Raw genomic sequence first — 25539 nt, forward strand, 5'->3', positions numbered from 1 at the left:
GAGCCAATTATTAAAGTCAGTCATCTTTTGTTCATATTGTGGCATCGCCCTTGGAGAAGGTAAAATACTGCCCAATGCTAGGCATATGCCAATCCGGGACACATATTCCAAGAGCTCCATGATTTATATAGTCTAGGGAGGTACGTCTCAGGCCATTTACACCCACAAGGACTATGACTGAGTCACTGAGTCATACTGATATTTGTGGTCCAATGACCTGAGGGTGTTCATAATGTGGCAGATTCTAGCCCCTGATAAGCAACTGACTGTGATTTTCTCCTTACTCCACCTGGTGAGAGGGACATCAGTGTGTTTCACAATGGAATCTCCAATGACTAGAATGTTGGATTGTTTGGTGGCTTGTGTTATGGGCTAAGAAGTAGAGGCTCCATAAGATGTGGCTCTATGTGTTGATGTGGCTGCTGTTTGGAAAGAGTGCATTCAAGGCTGCTGAGGGTGTTTGTTATGTGTACTTCATTTATAAGGTCTTAGGAGTTTAGGAAGGTTGCATTTAATTGACTCAGAATATGTGGCCTACATTTCTGCTTTGTATTGTATGTGATGGGAGCGGTGTGTGTACTACTGACAACCTTATTGACATTAGGAGTACTTTTTTTGTAAGAGCTTTGCCTGCAGTGACTTTGTGCAAATACATCTTTCATATACCATATCAGTTTGTTTGAGAATTAACTGTTTGTCAGTAAACATGAGGCACTTTCTTCATTACCTTAGGATGCCCATAGCCACTATGCTAGTAATGGAGATAGTGAGAAAGCTCATATCCATTGGGAACAGACCCTGTTTTATTGATTAGACAGTTGGAGTGAGAATATAAAGCAATGTCAGGAGTATCCGGTTTGCAACTCTGGGGGCAGTGCTTGTCACTGCAAACTAGTTTTCCTGTGTGCAACTAGGTATTGGTGAAATTTCATTCATGCTTTTACAGGAAAAATGTCACTCAAGATGTCTGTGTCTATACAGGGTACTGGCAAACACTTGAGAAGGAAACTAATAAGTAGACCCTGTTGATTTATGGATAATGTATTTAGGCAGATGTTCTGAAGTTAGAATTAGAAACAAATCAAGCAGTAATTACTGAAAAAAAAGAATTAGTTTGTCAAGAATGATGAAAAGAGGGGAGTCGCATGAATGGCTACTGCCTGGCTATTACTAGTGCTGGGATACAATGCTCCTTTCCTTCTTCTCTCACCAGAAGCAAAACATTAGCACTATTCTCAAGATGAGAAGCAGGCCACAGCCTGTCTGATGATTTGCAGTGTTGTCCTAGATGATGCTAGGGTCTGTAGGCTTATTGTAGCCTTTTCCTGTTAGATGCCTTGAATAGCAGCCAGACCAATCAGGAACATCAAGCATAGACACTCACTGCCCAAACAGAAACAGTCAGGAATCAATGCCCTCTGCTGCTTCTTTCACCAGGAGCAAAATATAAGCACAAATTCCAAGTTTGCACCTATGAATCAGTTATTAGTCTTTCTGGTGACCAACAGTCTCCAAGAAATAATGTCCCTGTTCCCCTTCTCTTATCAGGAGCAAAAACAGAAGCACTAATTCCAAGATGACTACTGAAAGGCAGACTGTGTGCTCTCCAATAATTGGTGGTCTTGGAGTACATGTTGCAGATTTTAAAGATAAGATGGAAAATGGGTTAGTATCCTAAGAGGTGCAGTGTGCACTATGCAGGTAGATATGCAAGAGGGTTAACTAAGCTTTAGCTATATAAGTGGGGAGCCATTAATTTTAAAACAGCAAGATAGATTGGGTGGGGGTGGGCAGTTTGTATTCTGTTTTTATGGAATACAGTTGTATGACCAATAAATGTAAATAGTCGAAAGGGAGTGATTTCCCAAAATGATAATTTTGTGCTTACTCAGAACAGCCAATGAAAGGGGAGAGGGAAGGCAATAAGTGGTCAAATTAATATAAGGGGCAGGCAACTAGAAAGACAGTTGAGTTTAAAAACACAGCAGTACCAGGGAGGGAGAATGGGGAAAAACGTAATTTCTGTGTGACTCATAAGAGGCACAGCTGTGGTATCTCTTCTAGTTTAGATATGCAATTTAAAGCAGAGTACAAGATGATTGTTTCAGAGAATAAATTAAAAGCAGGTTAGTGTATAAAGGGTGCATTGCTTTGACCTGTGTTGAAAAGTAACAATACATTACACATGTAATTTTAGTGATGGCACCTGTGCAGATGCATCCCGGAAGTGTCTTCATACAGTCAGCAAAACTATGTGTTAATTAATGACCCTATGAGACTTGTATATATACGTTAAGGATGTCATGACTATACAGAGACAGACTATAACTACCTTAAGGCAGTGGGCATGACTGCCTGGTCTGGAGGAGGAAGGATTCTAAGCTCTAGAAGTCTGGTTGGCCATCAGGCCTTCAACAGCTGAAGTCCCAACTGTGAAGATGATGGTGATGCCAAAGTGGACAACTTGAACTAAATAACAGTAGGTACGTTTTTATCTAGACTATCAGTATAGTTGACCTGTAAAGTAAGCTGAAGTGATTTGGGTAACCTTGAAAGTAACAATTAAAATGCTAAAATGGAGAAATATGAAAGGAATGCATTTCAAATAAACATACATTAAAAGCTATTTTGGTACTTGACTGTACAATAGAAGTAGAAAATATAGTTGTTTAGCAAATTATTATAATTGTAGATGTTCAAGTATATTCACTGGTGTAGTGATGAATTGTGGATCTTCAGTCACTGAAGGCCCAATAGCTGGCCTAACTTCCAGAACTTAATACTTCTCCCCCATCCTGGCCTGGTGGAAACTCTCCCTTTGGATATCTGGGAATCAGTGATATATGAGGGAAGTATGCTTGCACTATCTTCACTTCTTTCTCTCCCTGTTTCCTCCTCTTCCAAAGGAGAGGTCTGGAGCAAGAGGACTGACTGGTCTTGAGATAAGGATCTCTAGGCATAAGCCATCCAGAAGTCCAGCCTAAAATTTCATTTTCTGTCTTCACGGCTTAATACTGTTTTATGCATTTGCTCTAATATACATCATTGCACAGGAAATCATTATTGCGTACATGGAAACCAGGACATGGATCAACCCTGGGAAGGGTAAGTGCTTCTGGTCAGGGTACTAAAGAGGTAAGATAACAGAAATAGTGACTGGTGTACCCACGCTTACCCAGCTCATTGAAAATGGAACATGAGAGGAGGTGATAGGGAAATGGTATTGCACCTCTGAACAAACTTGAGCATTTACAGTTATGGTAAGACATTGTACACAACTGTACTATGTTCACTGTATTTTTCACTTTTGCAGTAACAACAACTGGGGAGTTTTCCAAAGTATATGGACCAATAACTACAAAATCAAAGTAAAAGGAGGAAAAGATGGCAACAGTCACCATCAACAATAGAAGAAACCCCCTGGATAGCCGTTTCTACAGAAACTTGTTTATTGAAGGTTACAAAGCGCAGCACAGCACACACTAACGCTGACCACAACAGTAAATGGTATATTTTCTTCCACAACTTCTTCAGATCACTGCAAGCATTAAGTTAGGATATATATATATATATATATATATATATATATATATATATATATATATATATATATATATATATATATATACCCCTATCATTAGATTAACTTACATAACATTATTCAATTAATCCATCTTGATTATTAAGATACCAAAATGTTGCAATTCCTTTCCCTATGTTCCTTACTAGGAAACATATACATCTAATATCACTGAGACTTTTAATATCTTACCACTAAAAAACATATGTTATGAATTCAATTAAAAATATAATTTACAATACAGACTTCATTCAATAAATCACAACATATTTAAAAGCATTAATGTATTAAAGATGTATTAGCGACCTCTGGTGGCTCAAAATTATATCATTGCCAGCATGTCTTATTACCTTAAACAAATGTGAATTTAAAAACCATCCACCCAAAACTACATCACTTCCTCACTTTTTGTTAAAATATTTAAGAAATTAAGGGCATTTAAACAAACAGTATATGTATAACAGAATCAAGTCACCTGTTTACCTAAACAATGCATATAGTACATATACATATAAATATTATAAATAAATATAGTACATATAAAAACTACATAAAATTATTTGAATTAAAATACAAATTTAACACCAAAAGAATGTGCAAACATATGTAAGTATTCATACAAATTGGTTTAAAAATTAATATTTTTATATATGTATCTAACATTCCTATCACAACTTTGCTGCCCTAAGCTTCAAAACGTGTACTAGGAATACCATATCATTCAGTCCTGGCCATTTATTCGATTCTAAAACCAATTGCCAGTATAATTCCCTATACTCCAGTTTGGTTTCCCATGCACCCCCTCTGATGTTTGACAACTTCTTCTGTTACAAAAAATGTGAATGAAGCTCCTCTACATGTCTGAGTATATTTATAAAGTGCATTTCTACTACTTTCTTTCCTAATATCGTATGTATGTTCATAATTCCTCCTCTTTAAACTTCTCTCCATTTTTCCTATATAAAAACATTCACATTCCCCACATAGGGCTACATAGACCAGCCCTTTAGAACCACAATTAGAGTAAGAGGTAGATCTCATACATTTCTTCCTACTGGAGAAATATATCTCAGACATGTTAGAGATATATGGGCATTGTGGGCAGGTCCCACATTTATATGTTCCTACCTTCTTCCTCTCATTATTAAAACATCTATTCTTTAAAATATTTTTGATACATCTACCCCTTTTAAACACATATCTCAAAGGTTCATCAAACTTAAGATTTAAGTCTCTAATCTTTGAGAACCTATCCCATTCTTCTTTCACTATTTCTTTAATAATGTTGGCATCACCACTATAATCCAAAATATAAAGATTACTAAAGTCCTTTGTAACCTCATTATTAGGAATATTGGTCCTACTCACCATGTCCTCCATACCAAGGATGGGAGAAAACTTACTATTTCTATTAAGGATGACCTTGTTATATATTTCATTAATCAAATTTTCGGGGTAGACCTCTCTATATACATTAATTACAATAAATCTCCTTGCTTAATAAAATCCTGGTCATCTGAGGTCATTCTGCTACCCCTGGCATAGTGACCTTTCACAATACCTTTTTTCTGTGAATATGGTTGTGCACTTTTAAAGTGTAAAAAAGAATTACAATAAGTATCCTTCCTATGGACCCTCAATACATATCTTTTATTAACTGTATCCTTCCTGATATTCACGTCCAAATAATTTATTTCATCATACCCTATCTTATACGTAAAACTTAAGAACCGTGTACTGTTTGAAATATAATTAAAAAATTCCCCAAACCTTTCTTCACTAACCACCCATAAAATACATATATCATCTAAAAAAACATTTATAAAGCACCTAACTTTCTTTATAATCAGAACTGAATATGTATTATACTCCCACCAAGACAATACTAAATTTGCAAAAGTTGGGGCACACATAGCCTCCATCGCTACACCTTTCGTCTGTTTGAAAAACTCCCCTTCAAAATAAATAAAATTGTAATTTAATACCATTTCCATTAAAACCAAAATCACATAGATGTCTTTATCATTAAAACTTTCATTTTTCCTTAAAATTTCTTCTAAAAATTCTAATCCTTCTCTGTGTGAGATAGTAGTAAAAAAATCAACAATATCGATAGTAATAAACATAACATTGTCTTTAAATAAATGATTACATATACTTCTTAAAAAATCCATGAGTCTTTCAACACATTAGGGGCTTTAGTAGAAATATTTTTCAATTTATAGTCCAAATATTTAGCAACTGGAGCTGTCACAGACTGTCTTTCTGCTACCACCGGTCTTATTGGGTGGGTCTTCCATGTTTTTATGTATTTTTGGGATCCCAAATATACTAGGTACTCTAGGTTCTTTGTTGTACAAATATCTACAAGTTTCTAGGCCTATACAACACTCTAAAACTAAATAATTCAAAGTCAGATGTATTTTCTTATAAGCAATATTAATTTTGTTCAAGGATACCTTAGTATATTTGTTTTCATCCAATAATAATTCCATCATTTTACTTTCATATATAATGGTGTCCATTAAAACCGTGCCCCCCCCCCTTTATCCAGTTTCATTACCCTTAACAGATTTGTTCTCTCCCAACATATCCAAAATAGCACTCTCCTCATTTGTTAGGTTGGACCAAACTTTATTCTTATAAATATTACATAACCAATGGATTTTTTTGAACTGTTTGCAAAAGGTTTTAAATTTGTTCCAAAGAAAAAAAGCGAAATTAGTAATATGATTATTGACCTTAAACTATTTGTGCATAAGAAAAATTTTGAATTATTAATTAATGAACCTGGCATAGTTGATGATAAACCTAAAAAGAAAAGTGTATGGTATCCCCCATTGCACCCACAATTGAAGAACTTTGAAAATATGGTAAAAAACAAATTAAGGGAGAATATTTATAAGAATAAAGTTTGATCCAACCTAACAAATGAGAAGAGTGCTATTTTGGATATGTTGAGAGAGAACAAATCTGTAAGGGTAATGAAACCGGATAAAGTGGGGGGCACAGTTTTAATGGACACCATTATATATGAAAGTAAAATGATGGAATTGTTATTGGATGAAAACAAATATACTAAGGTATCCTTGAATGAAATTAATATTGCTTATAAGAAAATATATGTGACTTTGAATGATTTAGTTTTAGAGGGTTGTATAGACCTAGAAACTTTTAGATATTTGTACAACAAAGAACCTCGAGTACCTAGAATATTTGGGATCCCAAAAATACATAAAAACATGGAAGACCCTCCAGTGAGATCGGTGGTAGCAGCAAGCCAGTCTGTGACAGCTCCAATTGCTAAATATTTGGACCATAAATTGAAAAATATTTCTACTAAAGCCCCTAATGTGTTGAAAGACTCATGGATTTTTTAAGAAGTATAAGTAATAATTTATTTAAAGACAATGTTATGTTTATTGCTAACGATATTGTTGATCTTTTTACTATTATCCCACACACAGAAGGATTATAATTTTTAGAAGAAATTTTAAGCAAAAATGAAAGTTTTAATGATAAACACATCTATGTGATTTTTGTTTTAATGGAAATGGTATTAAATTACAATTTTATTTATTTTCAAGGGGAGTTTTTCAAACAGACGAAAGGTGTAGCGATGGGGGCTATGTGTGCCCCAACCTTTGCAAATTTAGTATTGTCTTGGTGGGAGAATAAATATATATTTAATTCTGATTATAAAGAAAGTTGGGTGCTTTATAAATGTTTTTTAGACGATATATGTATTTTATGGGTGGATAGTGAAGAAAGGTTTGGGGAATTTTTTAATTATATTTAAAACAGTACACCTAAACTGCGGTGGTGGTGCTGCAGTAGCATTGTCACCTCACAGTAAGACATTGTCCTGTTTGATTCTCAGCTAAAGCGTCTTTTGTGTGGAGACATGCGTGAATGGGCTTACCTTAGCTGAAGGTTGTGCGTTAGGGCTGGCAACTCGGCACATAAAAATCTACTGCCAATCATTAGCAGACCGGAGTTCCACTGTGGTGACTCCTAACCGGGCAAAGCCAAAAGACCCAACATATTTCAAACAGTACACGGTTCTTAAGTTTTATGTACAAGATAGGGTATGATGAAATAAGCTATTTGGACGTGAATATCAGGAAGGATACAGTTAATAAAAGATATGTATTGAGCGTCCATAGGAAGGATACTTATTGTAATTCTTTTTGACACTTTAAAAGTGCACAACCCTATTCACAGAAAAAAAAGGTATTGTGAAAGGTCACTATGTAAGGCGTAGCAGAATGACCTCAGATGACCAGGATTTTATTAAGGAAGGTGATTTATTGAAATTAATGTTTATTGAGAGGGGCTACCCCAAAATTTTGATGAATGAAATATATAACAAGGTCATCCTTAATAGAAATAGTAAGTTTGCTCCCATCCTTGGTATGGAGGATGTGGTGAGTAGGACCAATATTCCTAATAATGAGGTTACAAAGGACTTTAGTAATTTTTATAGATTGGATTATAGCAGTGATGCCAACGTTATTAAATAAATAGTGAAAAAAGAATGTGATAGGTTCTCAAAGATTAGTGAATTAAATCTTAAGTTTGATGAACCTTTGAGATTTGTGTTTAAAAAGGGTAGATGTATCAAAAATATTTTAGAGAATAGATGTTTTAATAATGAGAGGAAGCAGTTAGCAACATATAAATGTGGGGCCTGCCCAAAATGCCCATATATCTCTAACATGTCTGAGATATATTTCTCCAATAGGAAGAAATATATTAGATCTGCCTCTTACTCTAATTGTGGTTCTAAAGGGCTGGTCTATGTAGCCCTATGTGGGGAATGTGAATATTTTTATATAGGAAAAATGGAGAGAAGTTTAAAGAGGAGGAATTATGAACATGCATACGATATTAGGAAAGAAAGTAGTAGAAATGCACTTTATAAACATACTCAGACATGTAGAGGAGCTTCATTCACATTTTTTGTAATAGAAGAAGTTAAGTCAGACATCAGAGGGGGTGCATGGGAAACCAAACTGGAGTATAGGGAATTATACTGGCAATTGGTTTTAGAATCAAATAAATGGCCAGGACTGAATGATATGGTATCCCTAGACCTGTTTTGAAGTTTAGGGCAGCAAAATTGTGATAGGAATGTCATATATATATATATATATATATATATATATATATATATATATATATATATATATATATATATGTATATATATATATATATATATATATATATGTGTGTGTGTATATATATATATATATATATATATATATATATATATATATATATATATATATATTAAGTTTTAAACCAATTTGTATGAATTTTTACATATGTTTGCACATTCTTTTGGTTTTAAATTTGTATTTTAATTAAAATAATTTTATGTAGTTTTTATATGTACATACTATATGCATTGTTTAGGTAAACAGGTGACTTGATTCTGTTATATATATATGGTTTGTTTAAATGCCCTTAATTTCTTAACTGTTTTTAACAAAAAGTGAGGAATTGATGTAGTTTTGGGTGGCTGGCTTTTAAATTCACATTCATTTAAGGTAATAAGACATGCTGGCAATGATATAATTTTGAGCCACCAGAGGTTGCTAATACAGCTTTCATACATTAATGCTTTTAAATATGTTGTGATTTATTGAATGAAGTTTGTATTGTAAATTATATTTTTAATTGTATTCATAACATATGTTTTTTAGTGATAGGGTATTAAAAGTTTCAGTGATATTAGATGTATATGCTTCCTATTAAGAAAGGAATTGCAACATTTTGGTATCTTAATAATCAAGATGGGTTAATTGAATAATGTTATGTAATTTAATCTAATGATAGGGGTATATATATATATATATATATATATATATGTCCTAACTTAATGCTGGCAGTGTTTTGAAGAAGTTGTGGACAAAAACATACTGTTTACTGTTGTGGTCAGAGTTAGTGTGCCCTGTGCTGTGCTTTGTAACCTTCAATAAATGAGTTTCTGTGGAAACAGCTATCCAAGTGCTTTCTTCTATGGACCAGTAACTAGCCGGCCCTGTAGAGGTGAGGTCTACAGGAGGCCCTATAGGATAGCTATGGCAAACCCCACTTTGTTCTAGAGGGGATGTCCAGGTTATAGTGATTGGTTAACATTTGGACAAATGATTACATGGCTGTTTACAGGGTACCTTTAATGCTGGGGAAATATGTGTCAAGTTCATGACCTGGAGACATTCCTGTACTGAGCATGATAAAATACCCATTTGCTTGCTATAATTCTTTTGCAACCTCCAAATCCCAGAAAGAGGTAGAGCCAACAGTCCTAGCAACAATGTTAAAGTATAATGATCAGATAATGGACAAGTTTTCAGAGAGAGAGAGAGAGAGAGAGAGAGTGACATATATATATATATATATATATATATATATATAGAGAGAGAGAGGGGGGGAGAGAACGTAAGGAAATTTGAATACTGTTGTGATGCATAAATCCTGTTAATTCTGATCGAGCTGTGGTAACAAGGATTAATTTGGAATAATTTGATGAGGTCCCAGTGAGATTACCATGCCTAATTCATGAAGTCCTACACTGGAAACTCAGGAAGAAAGAAAAACAGAGACAACTCTCTCTGGAGTCTGATCTCAAGGGAGAGAAGGCACTGATGTACAGTAGGAGTAGTCAAACAATTCACATTCCTCATAAAGATTAAATTACATTATTTCTTTCCTACAGAGAACACAGCAAAGTACAAGTGTCCTAACCCCATATCCCAGGGCAAAAATACATTAAGGTAAAGGTTATAGTATGCTGTAAAATCTTAGCTATAAAACTACCAAGTGTCTACTGGTAAGTAGCAAACATATCAAAGATTTGAAAGGCTTGTATATCTGTATGTATAAACAATTTGCTAATTAAGGTGTGCAGCTGAAACTACATACAAATAACTCTTCCTAATGAGTTTATCATGCTCTACATATGTAAACTGTGTCTCTTTTAGGGCCACCATGAAAGCGGATTGCTGATGAAGCCATGTGAATTGCCCAAACTGTTTGACAGGGCATTGAAGTCCATTGGGGTTGGGAGGGTGGCCTAATGGTTAAGGTGTTTGCCTTACAAGCACAAGGTACAAGGCTTGAATCTCACAAGGGATAATTGGCTAGGCTTAAAATGGCTCACATGGGCAGTTAGCTTAGTGCTAATCTATGAACTAATCTAATCTATGAATCTATTCATGCCAATGTTCAATACGTTTGGCTATAATTTTATTATTTATTTAACATTTGTTTGCTGGGAAAATCCAACTTGGAATGAAGCCAATTTTCAGCAGAGGCCCGGGGAGAAATGCTCCAGATGCATATCTTTGTAACATGGGAGGAAACCAGAGCACCCGGAGGAAACCCACACAAACGCAGGGAGGACATACAAACTCCACACAGAAGGCACCATAGCCGAGAATCAAACTTTAGAACCTCTTGCTGTGAGGTGACAACCCTACTGCTGCACCACTGCACCATCCATATAATGCGTCATTAGTTCAAATTGTGAAATGGCCTAAAGCCCATAAGGCACCTTCAAGCTCTGAAGTTAATGGAGATAAACAGGAATAAAACAAAAAGAGGGAAGGATGATAGTGAAATTAATAAAAGAAGTATTAGTCCCTGTTGAAAAGTTCATTGTGAAAATATAAACTCTAAGAAGCATTAGCCGTAACACTATGGATTTGCTTGAGAGTAGGCCGACTCCCAAGATGTAAAAAAAATATGCCCTAACCCCATGTACACCATCAAAAAATGGGTAGCCCAGGGTATAAAGCAGCATGTTTTGAGCAAATAATAATCCACTGATGCATCTGGAACATCGATGGCTATACACAGCAAACAAAACCTCATACAGGTGCTCAGTCAGCAAAGAAGAAGCTAAACAAATGTCCATATCAATTATTTTGCACTCTGATTCTGAGAAGAAAATCAAAGCTTTGCAGACAAACAATCTTCCAAATGACAAGGAAAATACCCAATTCAAATGTAATACACGCTAGGAAAAGAATGGAAGGGGAGGAAGAAAGGTAAGGCAAAAGGGGGAAAAGAAGGAGGAATTATGTCCTACTTAAATCCAGATTACTAAATACAAAACAATGACTATGACTCTAAAAATATGTATCTAGCCTATAAAAATAATACTTGCCCTTACAACATTTTAACTTTTAGCATCATCTAAAAATGCAGTAGACAGAATAAAAGATGTATTATAAAATCAATCAGTTGAGAGAATAGTGCACAGTATTTATCTTGATAAAGCATCAGTAAAGCCTTGCATGAAAACAATTTATTTATTTATCTGCCTTTGTTTACCAGGAAAGTTTGATTAGGCTGTGAGGTAGAAAAGTTATTTTTTAGAGGAGACCTGGGGAGAAAGTTGTATACTTATACTATATGATTGAGAACTTGACAAGAACAGCATCTAAATCATATAGATAAAACATGTGGTCAATAGACATTTTTAGCAGATAAAACTGATTAGAATGGGTAATAAAATACTTGATAAGCATAAGGTGTTTCAATACAGAAGTAATATTAAATAACTAGCTTCTGAAAAAAAAGAAAATGAATGTTAGAGAAATGCATAAAGTTGTACTGCTTAAAATAGGCAATTAGTAAGGCATGTAAGGGAATCCAGCAGCAGAAGACAGAAAGAGATTATGATATAAAATGTGAGACTATAATTACTTACAGAAAATTAAGCGTTTAGAGAACAGGTGTAGTAACAAGATATGTAAAAATAAAACATTTTTGAGTTGGAAATTTAGAGAGGGAAAATAGATTTTGATATGGATTTTGTGTGCATATATAGAAATTAATGCACCTTGGCGTTCGTGAAAATCTACTGCCAATCATTAGCGGACCGGAGTTCTGCTGTGGTGACCCCTAACCGGGAAAAGCTGAAATACACAAACATTTCAATATGCAATAACATCCACTTTTGAACACTCTTTTCTTGTATCATTCTAAATTAAGTTTATCAGCTGTATAGTTTTACTACTACTATTTCTTTTATTTTCTACACCACACTACCCCTTTCTTTTCCAACAACTTTTCTTCTTCCTCTGCCCCATTCATTCCTCTTTTAATCTCATTTACCTGTTGACTCTCTCTTTTCCACATGTTCCCCTTAGGTAATCTTAACATTAGCTCTTTTTTCCTTAGGTGTTTTTGACAATCATATCTCTGTAATATTATCCATCATCAATGTTAATTTTTTGCTGTAAACAAACAAATAAATAACTAACTGCACCAAGTATTACTCATTCCTTGACATTTGTGTTTGTGACAGTCACCCATGTGGTACAGATGCAGGTAAGCCAGCCTTACAAAACTCATGATGGAGGGAAGATGAAAGCTTTTGAAAAACTGTCACTGCCTCTTTTTTTCTCGTCTGACCATTCTATCCAATGCTATGTGGTGCTGGAATCAGTTATACATAGAAAGGTTTCATCCTGCAGTACCGCAGTGAGCCAAGAGGGATATAATATATTGGTTTCAACTTTCTGAGCCTTCAAAAGCTGGATCATTGACCACCAGATTTCCCAGTTGTTCAAGAGCTGTAGTGAGAACATTTTCAGAACATACCTCTAGACTGAGGTGCAACAAATCTAGCTTAGCCCATGTTGTTGAAATAATTTTCTCCTTTTAGACATAAGATAGAAAATAAACTATCACAGGCTGTAATCAGGATCCTGGAGGTGGTAGTGTTTACAAGCAGTACACCCTATTGATCATAATTTTAGCAGTAGACTCAAGAACAAGAACTTAATATGCAGCCTTGCTTCAGACAGGTGGGGGTCCAAGCCTGCTGTTGCTATTTCTAATGTGCAGAGCAATTATTCACACCAGTAACAGCCACTGCTATCTCCATGACTTGCATTTGCACACTATGCCAAAAGGAATCTGATGAGATCATAACAATAGTACTTACAGAAAATATCAGTTACACCAAGTCCAACTTTGCATTCACATGGGCTATTGTCTGTTATAACCAGGGATTCACTATTAGAATGGGCATCAAAGTGGCCATTGTACTGCTCTTCTCAGAAGACTGCATGCTACCCCAGTGAGATTTGAGACTGACCTTTGTGTTCCTTGTTTTTTGCTTCACTGGCATATTCATTAACCACTTGCTCAGAACTCATTAAATATGTTGAACAGGTAGCACCTGAATGAGGTTAACACCTGATGTATTTGTGGACAGCACTTTATCTAGCATTGCTCTCCTAGGAATCATACAACTAGAAGCCTAGTGGATTTATAGTTTCAAAATGCTATCACTTTCTTGTATTTCAACTTGTGCAATGTTTAATGTATAGCTATGTATCAAAGTGTTTTTGCTCCACAAATTTTTATAAAAAATCTTAAATGATCACAGATGTTTGCTTCAGTGTGAAACCATCATGGCCTGTTACAATAGAGTATAACAAGTCCATTTGTAGAAAGGATCAAATCAAGGTCAGAATTTTCTTTAGAAATTGTCAAACTGGGACATTTCCAAAGCATTCACTTTAAAATAAAAGTGCAGTTATCTGTTCCTCTCAGCATAAGATATATATATATATATATCTATATATATATATATATATATCTATATATAGTTCCCCTTCAGAAGGTCAAACGGCTGAAATCTCAAAACAAATATGGCCGAAGCCTAATGCTCGAATTTCAGAAGCTTGACCTTCTGTAAGGGAAAGAAATAAAAAACAAGAAAACACAAAACAATGTTTCTGCAGGGGGGCAAGCCCCTCTGCACCCCCCACAGCCCCGCCACTTATTTATTCTAACTCCAAGATCACAGTACAGCACAGAAGGGGAAATCTCCCATTCTGCGCTGTATGATGATCCCCATTCAGAAGGTCGAGCTTCTGAAATTTCGAGCATATGGTCTCGACCGTATGCTTTTCAAGATTTCAGGTGTTTGTCCTTCTGAAGGGGAACTATATATATATATATATATATATATATATATATATATATATATATATATATATATATGTAGATAGATAGATATATGCCACTAAACAAGTGTAGGTTGTTGCTATAAAATCACACTTAAAATGCAGTATAATTCTATATAAAATGAAAATATCTTTTTGAACATCGTCGCCTGAGAATACTATTAAAAATAGAAAATTTTCTCATTTAAATGAATTGTTTTGCTGATTCATTGCCATTAAGGTTGCAACTTTAAACTAGCTACATTTTATACAATTAATTATCCAAGCATAATATCCTAAAATGTATTAAGAGTATGTTAAACCATTTTGGAGGTTATAGACAGGTAGCAAAAATAGCCAGGCACTGTCAACACTGGGGATATAGCCTTCTGGAAATGATCATTAGTAATGGGATAAATAAAAGAAGACACAGTCAGGGGTGAAAAACATATTTGGTAATGCAAGGTATGCAGCACAGAGGCAATACAATGAAATATTATTTCATACAACAGGATTTCTATGTTCTAGCATCCTCTGAGAAGTGGGAACATATTTAAAAAGGCACTGAATTTAAATGTTTTTTTTGTTGACCAGGGTAGGCCCACTGCACTAGTGGCCTTTTTTCTCAAGGGGAGACCTAAAGCCGTATTCATACTACTAGGTGAAATTTGGCCAGGGCATTGGGGAACTTCCCCTACTTGTTCTAGTAATTGCGACCAGTACCGTCAGTGATTACAGGCGCTTGTCTCGGTCTTTGCACGGTGGTGGCTGGGAGGATGTTTTGCATTATGGAAGCTGGAAGTGAAGGAGCAGAGGTAAACATCGGCCCAGGAGACAGTGTGTTGATGGATTCAGAGTTATTGTTCCAAGAAAAAATGTTTGCAGATTTGAAAGATGTCACAGAGGAGTGTATTATTCCAACCCTTTAATCAGAAGGGTTGAGGGATGATATATTGAATTAGATGATAAACCAAAGTGAACCCGAGAACAGTGGCAACGTGTCATGTGGAGATATAATGGAAAAGATAAGGGAGGATGAGACAGTGGAATTGTGAAGGAGGATAATAAAATAAAAAATACAATGAAAACTTATGTAGAGACAGTGACTAGTACATTAAAAGGAAAGATAGATGAACCAGAAAACTTAAATAGAAGAAAATTGGTGGTGAGGTTGCAAAATAAATATGAGGTGGTACTAAACAGGAAAGAGGTATGGGACAATATTGTTTTACCTCTGGGCATTGCAATTGAAGAAGTAAAGGCATTTATTCTTATAAACAAAGAAACTTTTTGTGACAATCTTTTTTAAACTATGCAAATCATGGAGAACTTTATTAGTGAATTTGAAAAAAAAAATGAAAATCCATAAAATGAATATATGATAAAGACTGCATTTAGAGAAAGGAAGAAAAAGATACTTATACAATTTGGAACTGAGGTAGAAAGACAGACTTTAAAATGACACCTGAGAGACATTTGTAAAGAAGCATTGGACATTGTAAAAGTAAATGATGACAGAGGCTTATGGACTGGGGGATGAAACAGCAAAGTCATTTTGAAAATGGAAAATGATATGATTATAGATATACCAATTATTATAAATGTCGAAGGGAACCAAGGTTTAATAAAATACTGGGAGAAAATAAAAACATGTTATTTATCTGGTAAAGAGTGTTAAATTCATCAGTCACAGCATGAAGTTATGGGAAAGAGTAGTGGAAGCAATGTTAAGAAGGGACGTAATGATTAGTGATCAGCAGTATGGTTTCATGCCAGGAAAGAGCACTACAGATGCGATCTTTGCTCTGAGAATGTTGATGGAGAAGTACAGAGAATGTCGGAAGGAGTTGCATTGTGTTTTTGTAGACTTAGAGAAAGCATATGACAGGGTGCCTAGAGAGGAGTTGTGGTATTGTATAAGGAAGTCAGGAGTGTCAGAAAAGTATTTAAGAGTGGTACAGGATATGTACGAGGGTAGTGTGACAGTGGTGAGGTCTGCGGTGGGAGTGATGGATGCGTTTAAGGTGGAGGTGGGGTTACATCAAGGATCAGCTCTGAGCCCTTTCTTATTTGCAATGGTGATGGACAGGTTGACAGACGAGATCAGACAGGAGTCCCCGTGGACTATGATGTTTGCAGATGACATTGTGATCTGTAGTGAGAGTAGGGAACAGGTGGAGGAGACTCTGGAGAGATGGAGATATGCTCTAGAGAGAAGAGAAATGAAGGTCAGCAGGACTAAGACAGAATATATGTGTGTGAATGAGAGGGAGGATAGAGGAATGGTGAGGATGCAAGGAGTAGAGGTGGCGAAGGTGGATGAGTTTAAATACTTGGGGTCAATAGTTCAGAGTAACAGTGAGTGTGGAAGAGAGGTGAAGAAGAGAGTACAGGCAGGATGGAGTGGGTGGAGAAGAGTGTCAGGAGTGTTTTGTGACAGACAAGTACCTGTAAGAGTGAAAGGGAAGGTCTACAAGAGGGTAGTGAGACCAGCTATGTTATATGGGTTGGAGACATTGGCATTGACAAAAAGGCAGGAGTTTGAGCTGGATGTGGCAGAATTAAAGATGTTAAGATTTGCACTGGGTGTGACGAGGTTGGACAGGATTAGGAATAAGTATATTAGACGGTCAGCCCAGGTTGGAAGATTTGGAGACAAAGCCAGAGAGGCACGATTACATTGGTTTGGAGATGTGCTGAGGAGGGATGCTGAGTATATTGGGAAAAAGATGCTAAGGATGAAGCTACCAGGTAACAGGAAAAGAGGAAGGCCTAAGATACGGTTTATGGATGTGGTGAGAGAGGACATGCAGGTGGTTGGTGTGACAGAGCAAGATGCAGAGGACAGGAAGAAATGGAAACAGGTGATCTGCTGTGGCGACCCCTAACGGGAACAGCCGAAGGAAGATGATGATGATTTATCTGGTAAAGAGTGCATTTTTTGAATACTTGTAGAAAAAAGGTATTATATTTGTGGAAAAATTGGACATGGTGTAAAACATTTAAATTGAAATGTTATAAATGTAAACAAGAAGAATAATTAGCAATGATTTGTTAAGAAATAGAAAAATAAAATAAAAATAAAATTGGAGAAAGTGGAGGGACAGGGAAAGAAAAAGATAAGATAAAACAAAAAAGAAAAAAATAACTAACAAAAGAGAAGGAAGTTAATAAGAAAGAGCTGGATAGAGATGTAGAAGAAAATACAGAATTCAGTGATGAAAAAGATAAAAACTGGACAGGGTTAAAAAGAAATTTTCTATAGATAAAAAGAGTTAAGAATAGAAAAGAAAGTTTAAGCATATAAATGTAAAGGGTAGATAACACCATTAATAGAAAGAAGAAAGAAAGGTGAGAAAAAGAAATGGACGATACTTGAAAAATTAAAAAATAAAAGAAGAAATAACCTAATAGTGTTATCAATAAATGTGAATAGTCTTATTAATATAAAAGAAGGAATAACTTAACGGTATTATCAATAAATGTAAATAGTCTTATAAATATAAAAAAGGAGAATAGGAATAAGAGATTGGTGTAAAATGTGTGATGTGCACATAATTATATTAGAAGATATAAGGTTTATAACAAAAGAAGAAAGATTACAGACAGGGCATTTATGGAATGGGCATATATTATGGAATACAGGAAATTAACTTTGTTCCAGAATCTCACATTTATATAGGAGAACAGTGAATATATTAGAAAAGATTTTAATTAGAATGGTTAGATTAACTGTCCTAGATATTAGATTTCAGAAAAAAATATGTAAAATTATAACTGTTTATGCCTAGGTAATGGTTAAAGAAAGAGAAAGTTTATTACAGCAAATATTAAATTATGTTGTAGTAAACATTAATATAATAGTAACAGGGGATTTTAGTTGTGACTTAAGAGAAATTAAAAAGAAAAAAGGGAAAGATATACAGATAACGAAGGAAGTACTGAAATGTAGAAAGTTAAGATTATGAAAAGAAAAAGGATGGGCTAAAGACATATGTTTAAAAAAGAAACTGATTATTTTATAATATCAGAAGGGATAAATATAATATAAGAAGAGGTAGTAAGGACATGGCTTTCAGCTCACCTAGCAATGGTGATAGAGATTGAGGAAAATAAAGAATACATTAAGACAGGAAAGATAATAAAATAAATAAATGAAAAAGAATGGAATATAGAGGGTAATGGAGAAGACATAACCACACAATTAAAGAAAAAGCAGTTAACACTGATACCATTTTATAAAAAATGGACTAAGTGGTGAATATTATTTATGAAAAAAAGTATTAAGGAAGTTATTTATGCTGGGAAATAAATAAATGAAAGAAAGGAGGAATATGTAGTTACGTATGCTAGAGTTTTTAAAAATATAGAACACAATAAAATAAAATTCTATGAGAACAAAAAAGAGATATATGAAAAAATAAAACAAAAATCAAAAGTTTATTATTTAAACAAAGATGTTTAGTACAAGGAAGAAATATGCATCAGCATATTTAGGAAAAATAGTAAAAGAGAAAAATAGTGTATTAAGACAGTGATAAATAAATGTGGTAAAATTAAAAAAAATCAAATGCAAATTATGGAAACAGAGGAGGAATATGTAGAAGAAATGTATAAAAAGAAGGGAAGTACCGAAATCCAAATTGATTGTCAAGTTAAAAAAATACAGACTTAATTAATAAAGAATTGGAAAAGAAGATAACAACAGATGAATTAGATAAAGTAATTAATCAAGTTAACATAGATTTAGTAGCAGGTTCAGATGGGATCAGTTATGAAATCTTTAAAATATTAAAGGACTGGCAAAAGGTTTGTTTCATAAAAAATGTGAATGAATGGATGGAGGAGGGTTTCAACTGTAAAGAAATTTGTCGTATAATCTTAAAATTCTTATGGAAAAAGACAAATAAAAAAATTTAAATCTGGAGGCCAATAGTATTAAATAATACTGATTATAAGATATTTTTGAAGATTATACAAAAGAGAATTGAGAGTAAAATGCAAAACATATTAGAACAAAGTTTATTCAGCATTATAGGTAGAGGTAGTCAAGAACTTTTAATGATGATAAGGGAAGTAGTAAATTATGCTATGAAGGAAGGACAAGAAGTAGAATTAATCGTAGGTAATGTTAATAAAGCTTTTGATACAATAGAACATGAAGTATCATGGAAATCTATGGATAGTTATGATTTTAGTAAAACAAAATAATATGTATGACTGCTTATTAAACTAACAAAGTGAGAATGTTATTTAATGTGTGGTTAAGTAAAGAAATAGAAATGAATAATGGAATTAGACAAGGATGTCCAATGAGTAGTATTTTGTTTGTTTTAATTATGAATTTAATAGTGAAATCAAGGGTAGAATGAAAAGGGCAGAATATGTAATGGAAAAATGTGCAGAAATTCCAGTAATAATGACATACACAGATTATATAGTTTTTATAATTTTCTTTGGATAATAAAGGTAATTGAATGTTTAACAAAATTATTAAAAGTACTAGGAATGGACCTTAATAAAGAAAAACGTCAAGGATTAAGAAGTAGAAATAAAATAGTAGGTATATTGTTCACCTTTACTGAAATAAGAATATTAGACATACAGTTTGGTAATCAGGAAATAAAGAAAACACAATGGGAAAAATTGAAAAGCAGTATAAAAGAACTATGTGTATCATGAAACACATTTAAATTGTCTTATAAAAAGAAAGCAAACTTGATTAATTATGTGTTGTTAAGTAAAATGGCATATTTAGTGTTTTCACGATTTCAAAAATGTATGAAAATGATGTAATGGAAATAATGTTCTCCTTTATATTAGGTTCTCGACTGAATCCAGTTTAAAGAGGAGTTTTATACAGGGGTAAAGAAGGTGGTGGTTTAGGTTTAATAAACCCACTGGAATGTGGAGCTTCAATGAATTTATATAGAGTATTAATATGGATAAAAAAAGAAGATAAAGAGAAATTACTTGGAAGACATTTAGTTGTAAATGCAAGAACATCTGTGAAGAAGCTAGATCTAATTAAAGAAAGAAAAAGGAATGATATGATGAAATACAACACTGTCTAGAAAAGAATATATAAAAAAGATTAATGAGATAAAAGAAAGAAGGAAAATATGGTATAAAAAGATAATGGACCAATGATTTTGTATTAATCCATGGGGAATTTTGCAAAAATCAAAAAAAAATAGCTATTAATAAATAAATTGTGTATAAATTGGGTGGAGTCAGGATTTCAGATGAGATTAAGTATAAATAAACCTCCTTTTAAAAGTAATATGCCATATAGAAAAAGGAATTAAAAACTGTTTGTATTGTGGAGAAGAGATAGCAGATCAAAAGTACTGAGGTAAAAGAGTGAGAAAATTATGGAAACATTTTGAGAAGTTTTTTTTGGTAATATAAAAGAAAAATATATAAATATGGATATGATAGCCATGGATATTACAAGGATATTAAAAAAGTGAACAAATTAAAAATAGAAGAATATTTTATGTTACATGGGTTGTCTGGAATGAAAGGCTCAGTGAGATTATGTTTAATGGGAAATGAGTTTTTCCAGCAATTATAAAAAGAATAAAAATTGTGGCTGTGGAAGAAGAAAAAATAGGATCTAGTAAAGAAAACATTGTTGATTTTTCTTCACTGTGAATGTTTGTAAAAAGAATAATAATAAGGATGTGTAAATATGTAAATATATAATATTTGTGTAAATAATTTGTAAATGGAATACAAATAAAGCTCCCCTACTCTTTCCAATAGGTGTTGTGGAATCTTTTACATTTAGCTCAACTACCACCAACTCAAGCAAATGGAACCTTTCATTAGCATGTCATCCAAAGGATGGCATAGTCAGGGATGCAGCCCCCCTAGAAACAGCAGTGTCAGCAATCCAATCACCTAGCATGGTAATATAACCCACAGCCTTCTATTATTCCATTATTAAAGACAAACATGCTACCTGTTGTGCCACTGACACTGCTAATGAATTGTTGAATGTAGTGGCCAGGCATAAAGAATGCCCATGGTATAAACTGTTAGACGGATATGTTAAGTAGTTTATATAGTGAATAATGAATAATGAATAATGCCATTATCAACAGAGCATGACGATCTATACCAGTGTGTCTTGCCCACTGTATGCAAAACTGAAGTGTTGCCATTTTATACCACCATCTTTCTTTCTGACTTTTACTGTGCTGTTTAGAACATTACATATTACACTGATTGTCTTTTCCTGTGATAGTAGCATATTGATGTACAATTATAGCCTCTGCCTTAATCTGTTGCTGCAATTGTTATTTATTTTTCATTTATATTAAAAAAGGCTTCAAAAACACAATAAGTCATTTTATCTAATGTTCTTCCAAGGTTTTCTTCCTATGTTTGGCCCAAGTTGGATCAATCTTTACGGCTCTTCTATGGTGGATGAGGACAAGGAACTTGATGAAGGAATTAGACAGGGTACTGCTTACAGAGGTCGTCTACTTATTTCTGTGGAGCTGAAAGTATTTGATAAAGCAAAGCATGAAAATCACCAGATTAAAGTCCGTATAAAAAAAATAAGTGCTAAAAAGAAAGAGGTAGGCTTGGGAAAACTTTAAATTATTAAAAGTAAGCATTAACCAGAAGATATCTGAGTGGTAATTTTCATGGCTTCATTTGTGTATAGTTCTTCAGTATCTTTTTGTCATGATCTTGTACTGAATAATAAATAAACAAAATTCAAAATATGTAAAAAGTCATATACTCATTTTACATTTCCAAAGTATGTTTCTGTTATTAACATTTAAAAAATGTCTTGAATGTTACAGACTTTCATAAACCCTTAGAGTCTACATTAATTAATATTAAATTAAGTAAATAAGAAACTTACATGAATAGACAAACAATTAAAAAATAAGAAAATATCCATCTGTTGAAATCAATCACTAAAGATCAGCGGACAGATGTCCAAAACAAATTTTTATGAAATAAATTTGATCATACACACACACACACACACACACACACACACACACACACACACACACACACACACACACACACACACACACACACACACACACACACACACACACACACACACACACACACACACACACACACACACACACATACACACACATGGCTATTTTAATTCAAGAAGTAGAAATAATGTTGGTCTCTGAAAGAGATTGATACTACAATACAATCGTGTTTCCTCTTAAAAAGACATGATGATCTCTGGTTTACTATATCAATTTTTATACTACAAAAATTCTGTGTGCAATGAATGCAGTGTAATGTGTCAACATGCTGAATTTATACTTTCGAAATGCGGTGTGCTTTATTCTCTGATTGGTTCAGTGTATGCAGCTCCAGGTAATTACAATGATGGATAGATTATATGCATGTAAACACAAGGGACACGTCTGATGCCCTATTAATGGATAGAAAGGCATGTCTAGTTTAGAGAGGTCTCTGCAGGTGCTAAGATGCAAAATGTCATCACAGGTCTACTTGTTAATTGTGCATTAGAAAACTCCTGCTACATTCATTCAGCTGGACTTTAGAAGGTACAGATTATTACATTAAGCAAAAAAAAAAGTTTTTACTTTGGAGGATGCCAAATTCTTTGCAGCAGTGTAATTCTTTAAAGCTGTTGTATGAATCAAAATCTCTCAGCTGTAAGATAATATGGACAGCAAACTACTGTGTGTTTGCCCAGCAATACATTATTATTGAAAATGTAGTAGTTATGCTTTATTGTTTCTAATCACTACAGGAAGAACATTTCAGTTAAATGTGACCATCTCTAAAGATGACGCCTGTTTGTCTGATATGATATAAAAATGTGATATATACTTGTAAGACAAAAAACATTTTATAAACACTGGTACTGGATTCTATTCTCCTTGTTGGTTAACATCAAGTAAACCTGTATCTGTAAACAATAAGCATATTTACTTATTTATTTATTTGCACGTTATTTACTGGGAAAGTCCACTGGGCCATTCAGAGCCCATTTTCAGTGGAGGCCCTGGGGAGAAAAGCTCCACAATTAACATACATTGGTATGCATTTTTCGACAGTAAAGATACATTAGTTTATATTGTTCAACGGTAATAAGATACATTAGTATATATTGTTCAAAAGTAAGTACAATTTTGTACAGTAGTAATACTTGCATAACATACAATTTGGAGTAGATACAAGAGTAGTTTTGGTATTTGGTAGTCAAGAACATTTGCATCTAGTCACATTAGTAGTACAGTCAAGTTTCTAGGTTTTAGAGCAGTGAGCAGTCATAGTGACCATTATCATGAAGTAGATAGTAAGATATTAATATTTAAGGAGGCTGAGTATATATACAGTTCCAGACTGAAGGAAGTATTCTTTTAATGCAGTTTTGGAAAAGGTGGGGTTCTTAATTGTTCTAATTGAAAAAGGTAGGGTATTCCAGTTTTTGGCTATGGAGCAGGAGTAAAGGAGCTGGCCAGCAGGAAGGTTTGGCTTATGTACCTGCAAGAGTTGCTGGATCTCGGATCTGAGGGGCCTCTGAGGGAAGGCTAATCAGAAGGTTTAAAGACCATTTTGTGAGCTGTAATTAGTTGTATGTAGGCAAGGTAGTTTGGAAGTTCAAGCCATTTTAGGGAGTGTAGAGCTGTGCAATGATAGGTGGAGTATTTGACATTAGTAGCAAATCTGGATATTTTATTGTAACATATCTCGAGCTTGGCCTTTAGTAAGGATTGGAGGTTGGTGAGTAACGGGGCACCATAGATGAGTGGCGGGAGTAAGTACGTTGAAGTGAGGGTTTGTCTAGTGGAGGGGCTTAGGAAAAGAATGTGTCTATAAAGAATCCCTAGCTTTTCATGAGTTTTACAGATATTATGTTGTATGTGAATATCAAATTTGAGGTATTCATCTATGGTGGTCCCAAGAAGTTTTGTGTGGCTAGCAACTTAAATTTTAGAGCTATTTTGAGAATATATATAGAAATTAGTTTTGTCTTTTGGGGGTGAATAGTATGGTCTTAGATTTGTTTGGGTTGATGGCTAGGTGATTGTTGCACATCTAGGTTTCTATGGTAGAGAAGGTCACTTGAGTTTTATGTTGTAGGTCAGAGACTGAGTCGGCTGAATATACAATAGTTGAATCATCTGCATACAGAATAAGGGAGTCCTGAGTCATTGAAGAATGGAAATCATTAATGAAGATACTGAATAGTAGGGGTCCAGGTGTAGAGCCTTGAGGAACTCCAGTAGAGGTGTTTAGGTATGGTTAGATGGAATGTTGCCATTTGACTGCATGTTGTCTATCATTTAGATAGCTTGAGAACCAGCTGAGTGTGGTAGGGGACAGTGAGATGTTAGAGAGTTTAGTTAGAAGTAAAGGATGGGAAACTGTGTTGAATGCCTTTGATAGATCTAGAAAGAGTGTGGGGATGATTTTACCAGGATCATGGGCTCTGTTTACTGTATCCATGAAGGATATGAGGGTAGTTGTAGTACTATGGCCTGGTCTGAATCCATGCTGGGTGGCTGACAAGAGTTGGTTATTAAGAAGAAAATGTCGAAGTTGAATTTGTACACATTTTTCCAAGATTTTAGAGATAGGTGAGAGAATGGCGATAGGATGGAAGTTGGTGATATTATTATTGCTGCCTTTATGGATAAGGAGAATATAAGTTTTTTTCCAGGTACTGGGGGCATATGATTCTTGGACAGATCTAATAATAAGTATACTAATAGGATAGGCAATGGCTTCAGTTGCAAGTTTTAAATATTCTGAGGGTATATTATCAGGAGCATTAGAGCCAGGTTTAAGTTTCAGAAGTGAATTCTTTATTGTGGTGATTGGAATGGGAGTTAGACTGAATGTGCATGGGGAGCGGGATTTGGTGTACTGGGTGGATGTAGTGATGTTTCTTGGGCTGCAACTTGTTTGGGGAACCTTACCAGTAATATCAGGTATAGAACTGATAAAGAATGAGT

General features: G+C 34.3%; 1 protein-coding gene across 1 annotated transcript in view; it reads left to right on the top strand.

Moving 5' to 3' along the window:
- LOC122797634 (otoferlin-like) overlaps positions 1–25539 on the top strand; it is a 1687021-nt gene that overhangs the window by 341640 nt on the left and 1319842 nt on the right. The window contains exon 8 of the mRNA XM_044066178.1: positions 21932–22143. Within this exon, the coding sequence (XP_043922113.1) occupies positions 21932–22143 (212 nt within the window). The remainder of the gene's footprint in view (positions 1–21931; positions 22144–25539) is intronic.

Source organism: Protopterus annectens, chromosome 3.part1 (assembly GCF_019279795.1).
Source record: "Protopterus annectens isolate FY-2018-M chromosome 3.part1, PAN1.0, whole genome shotgun sequence".
Classification (NCBI taxonomy): domain Eukaryota; kingdom Metazoa; phylum Chordata; order Ceratodontiformes; family Protopteridae; genus Protopterus; species Protopterus annectens.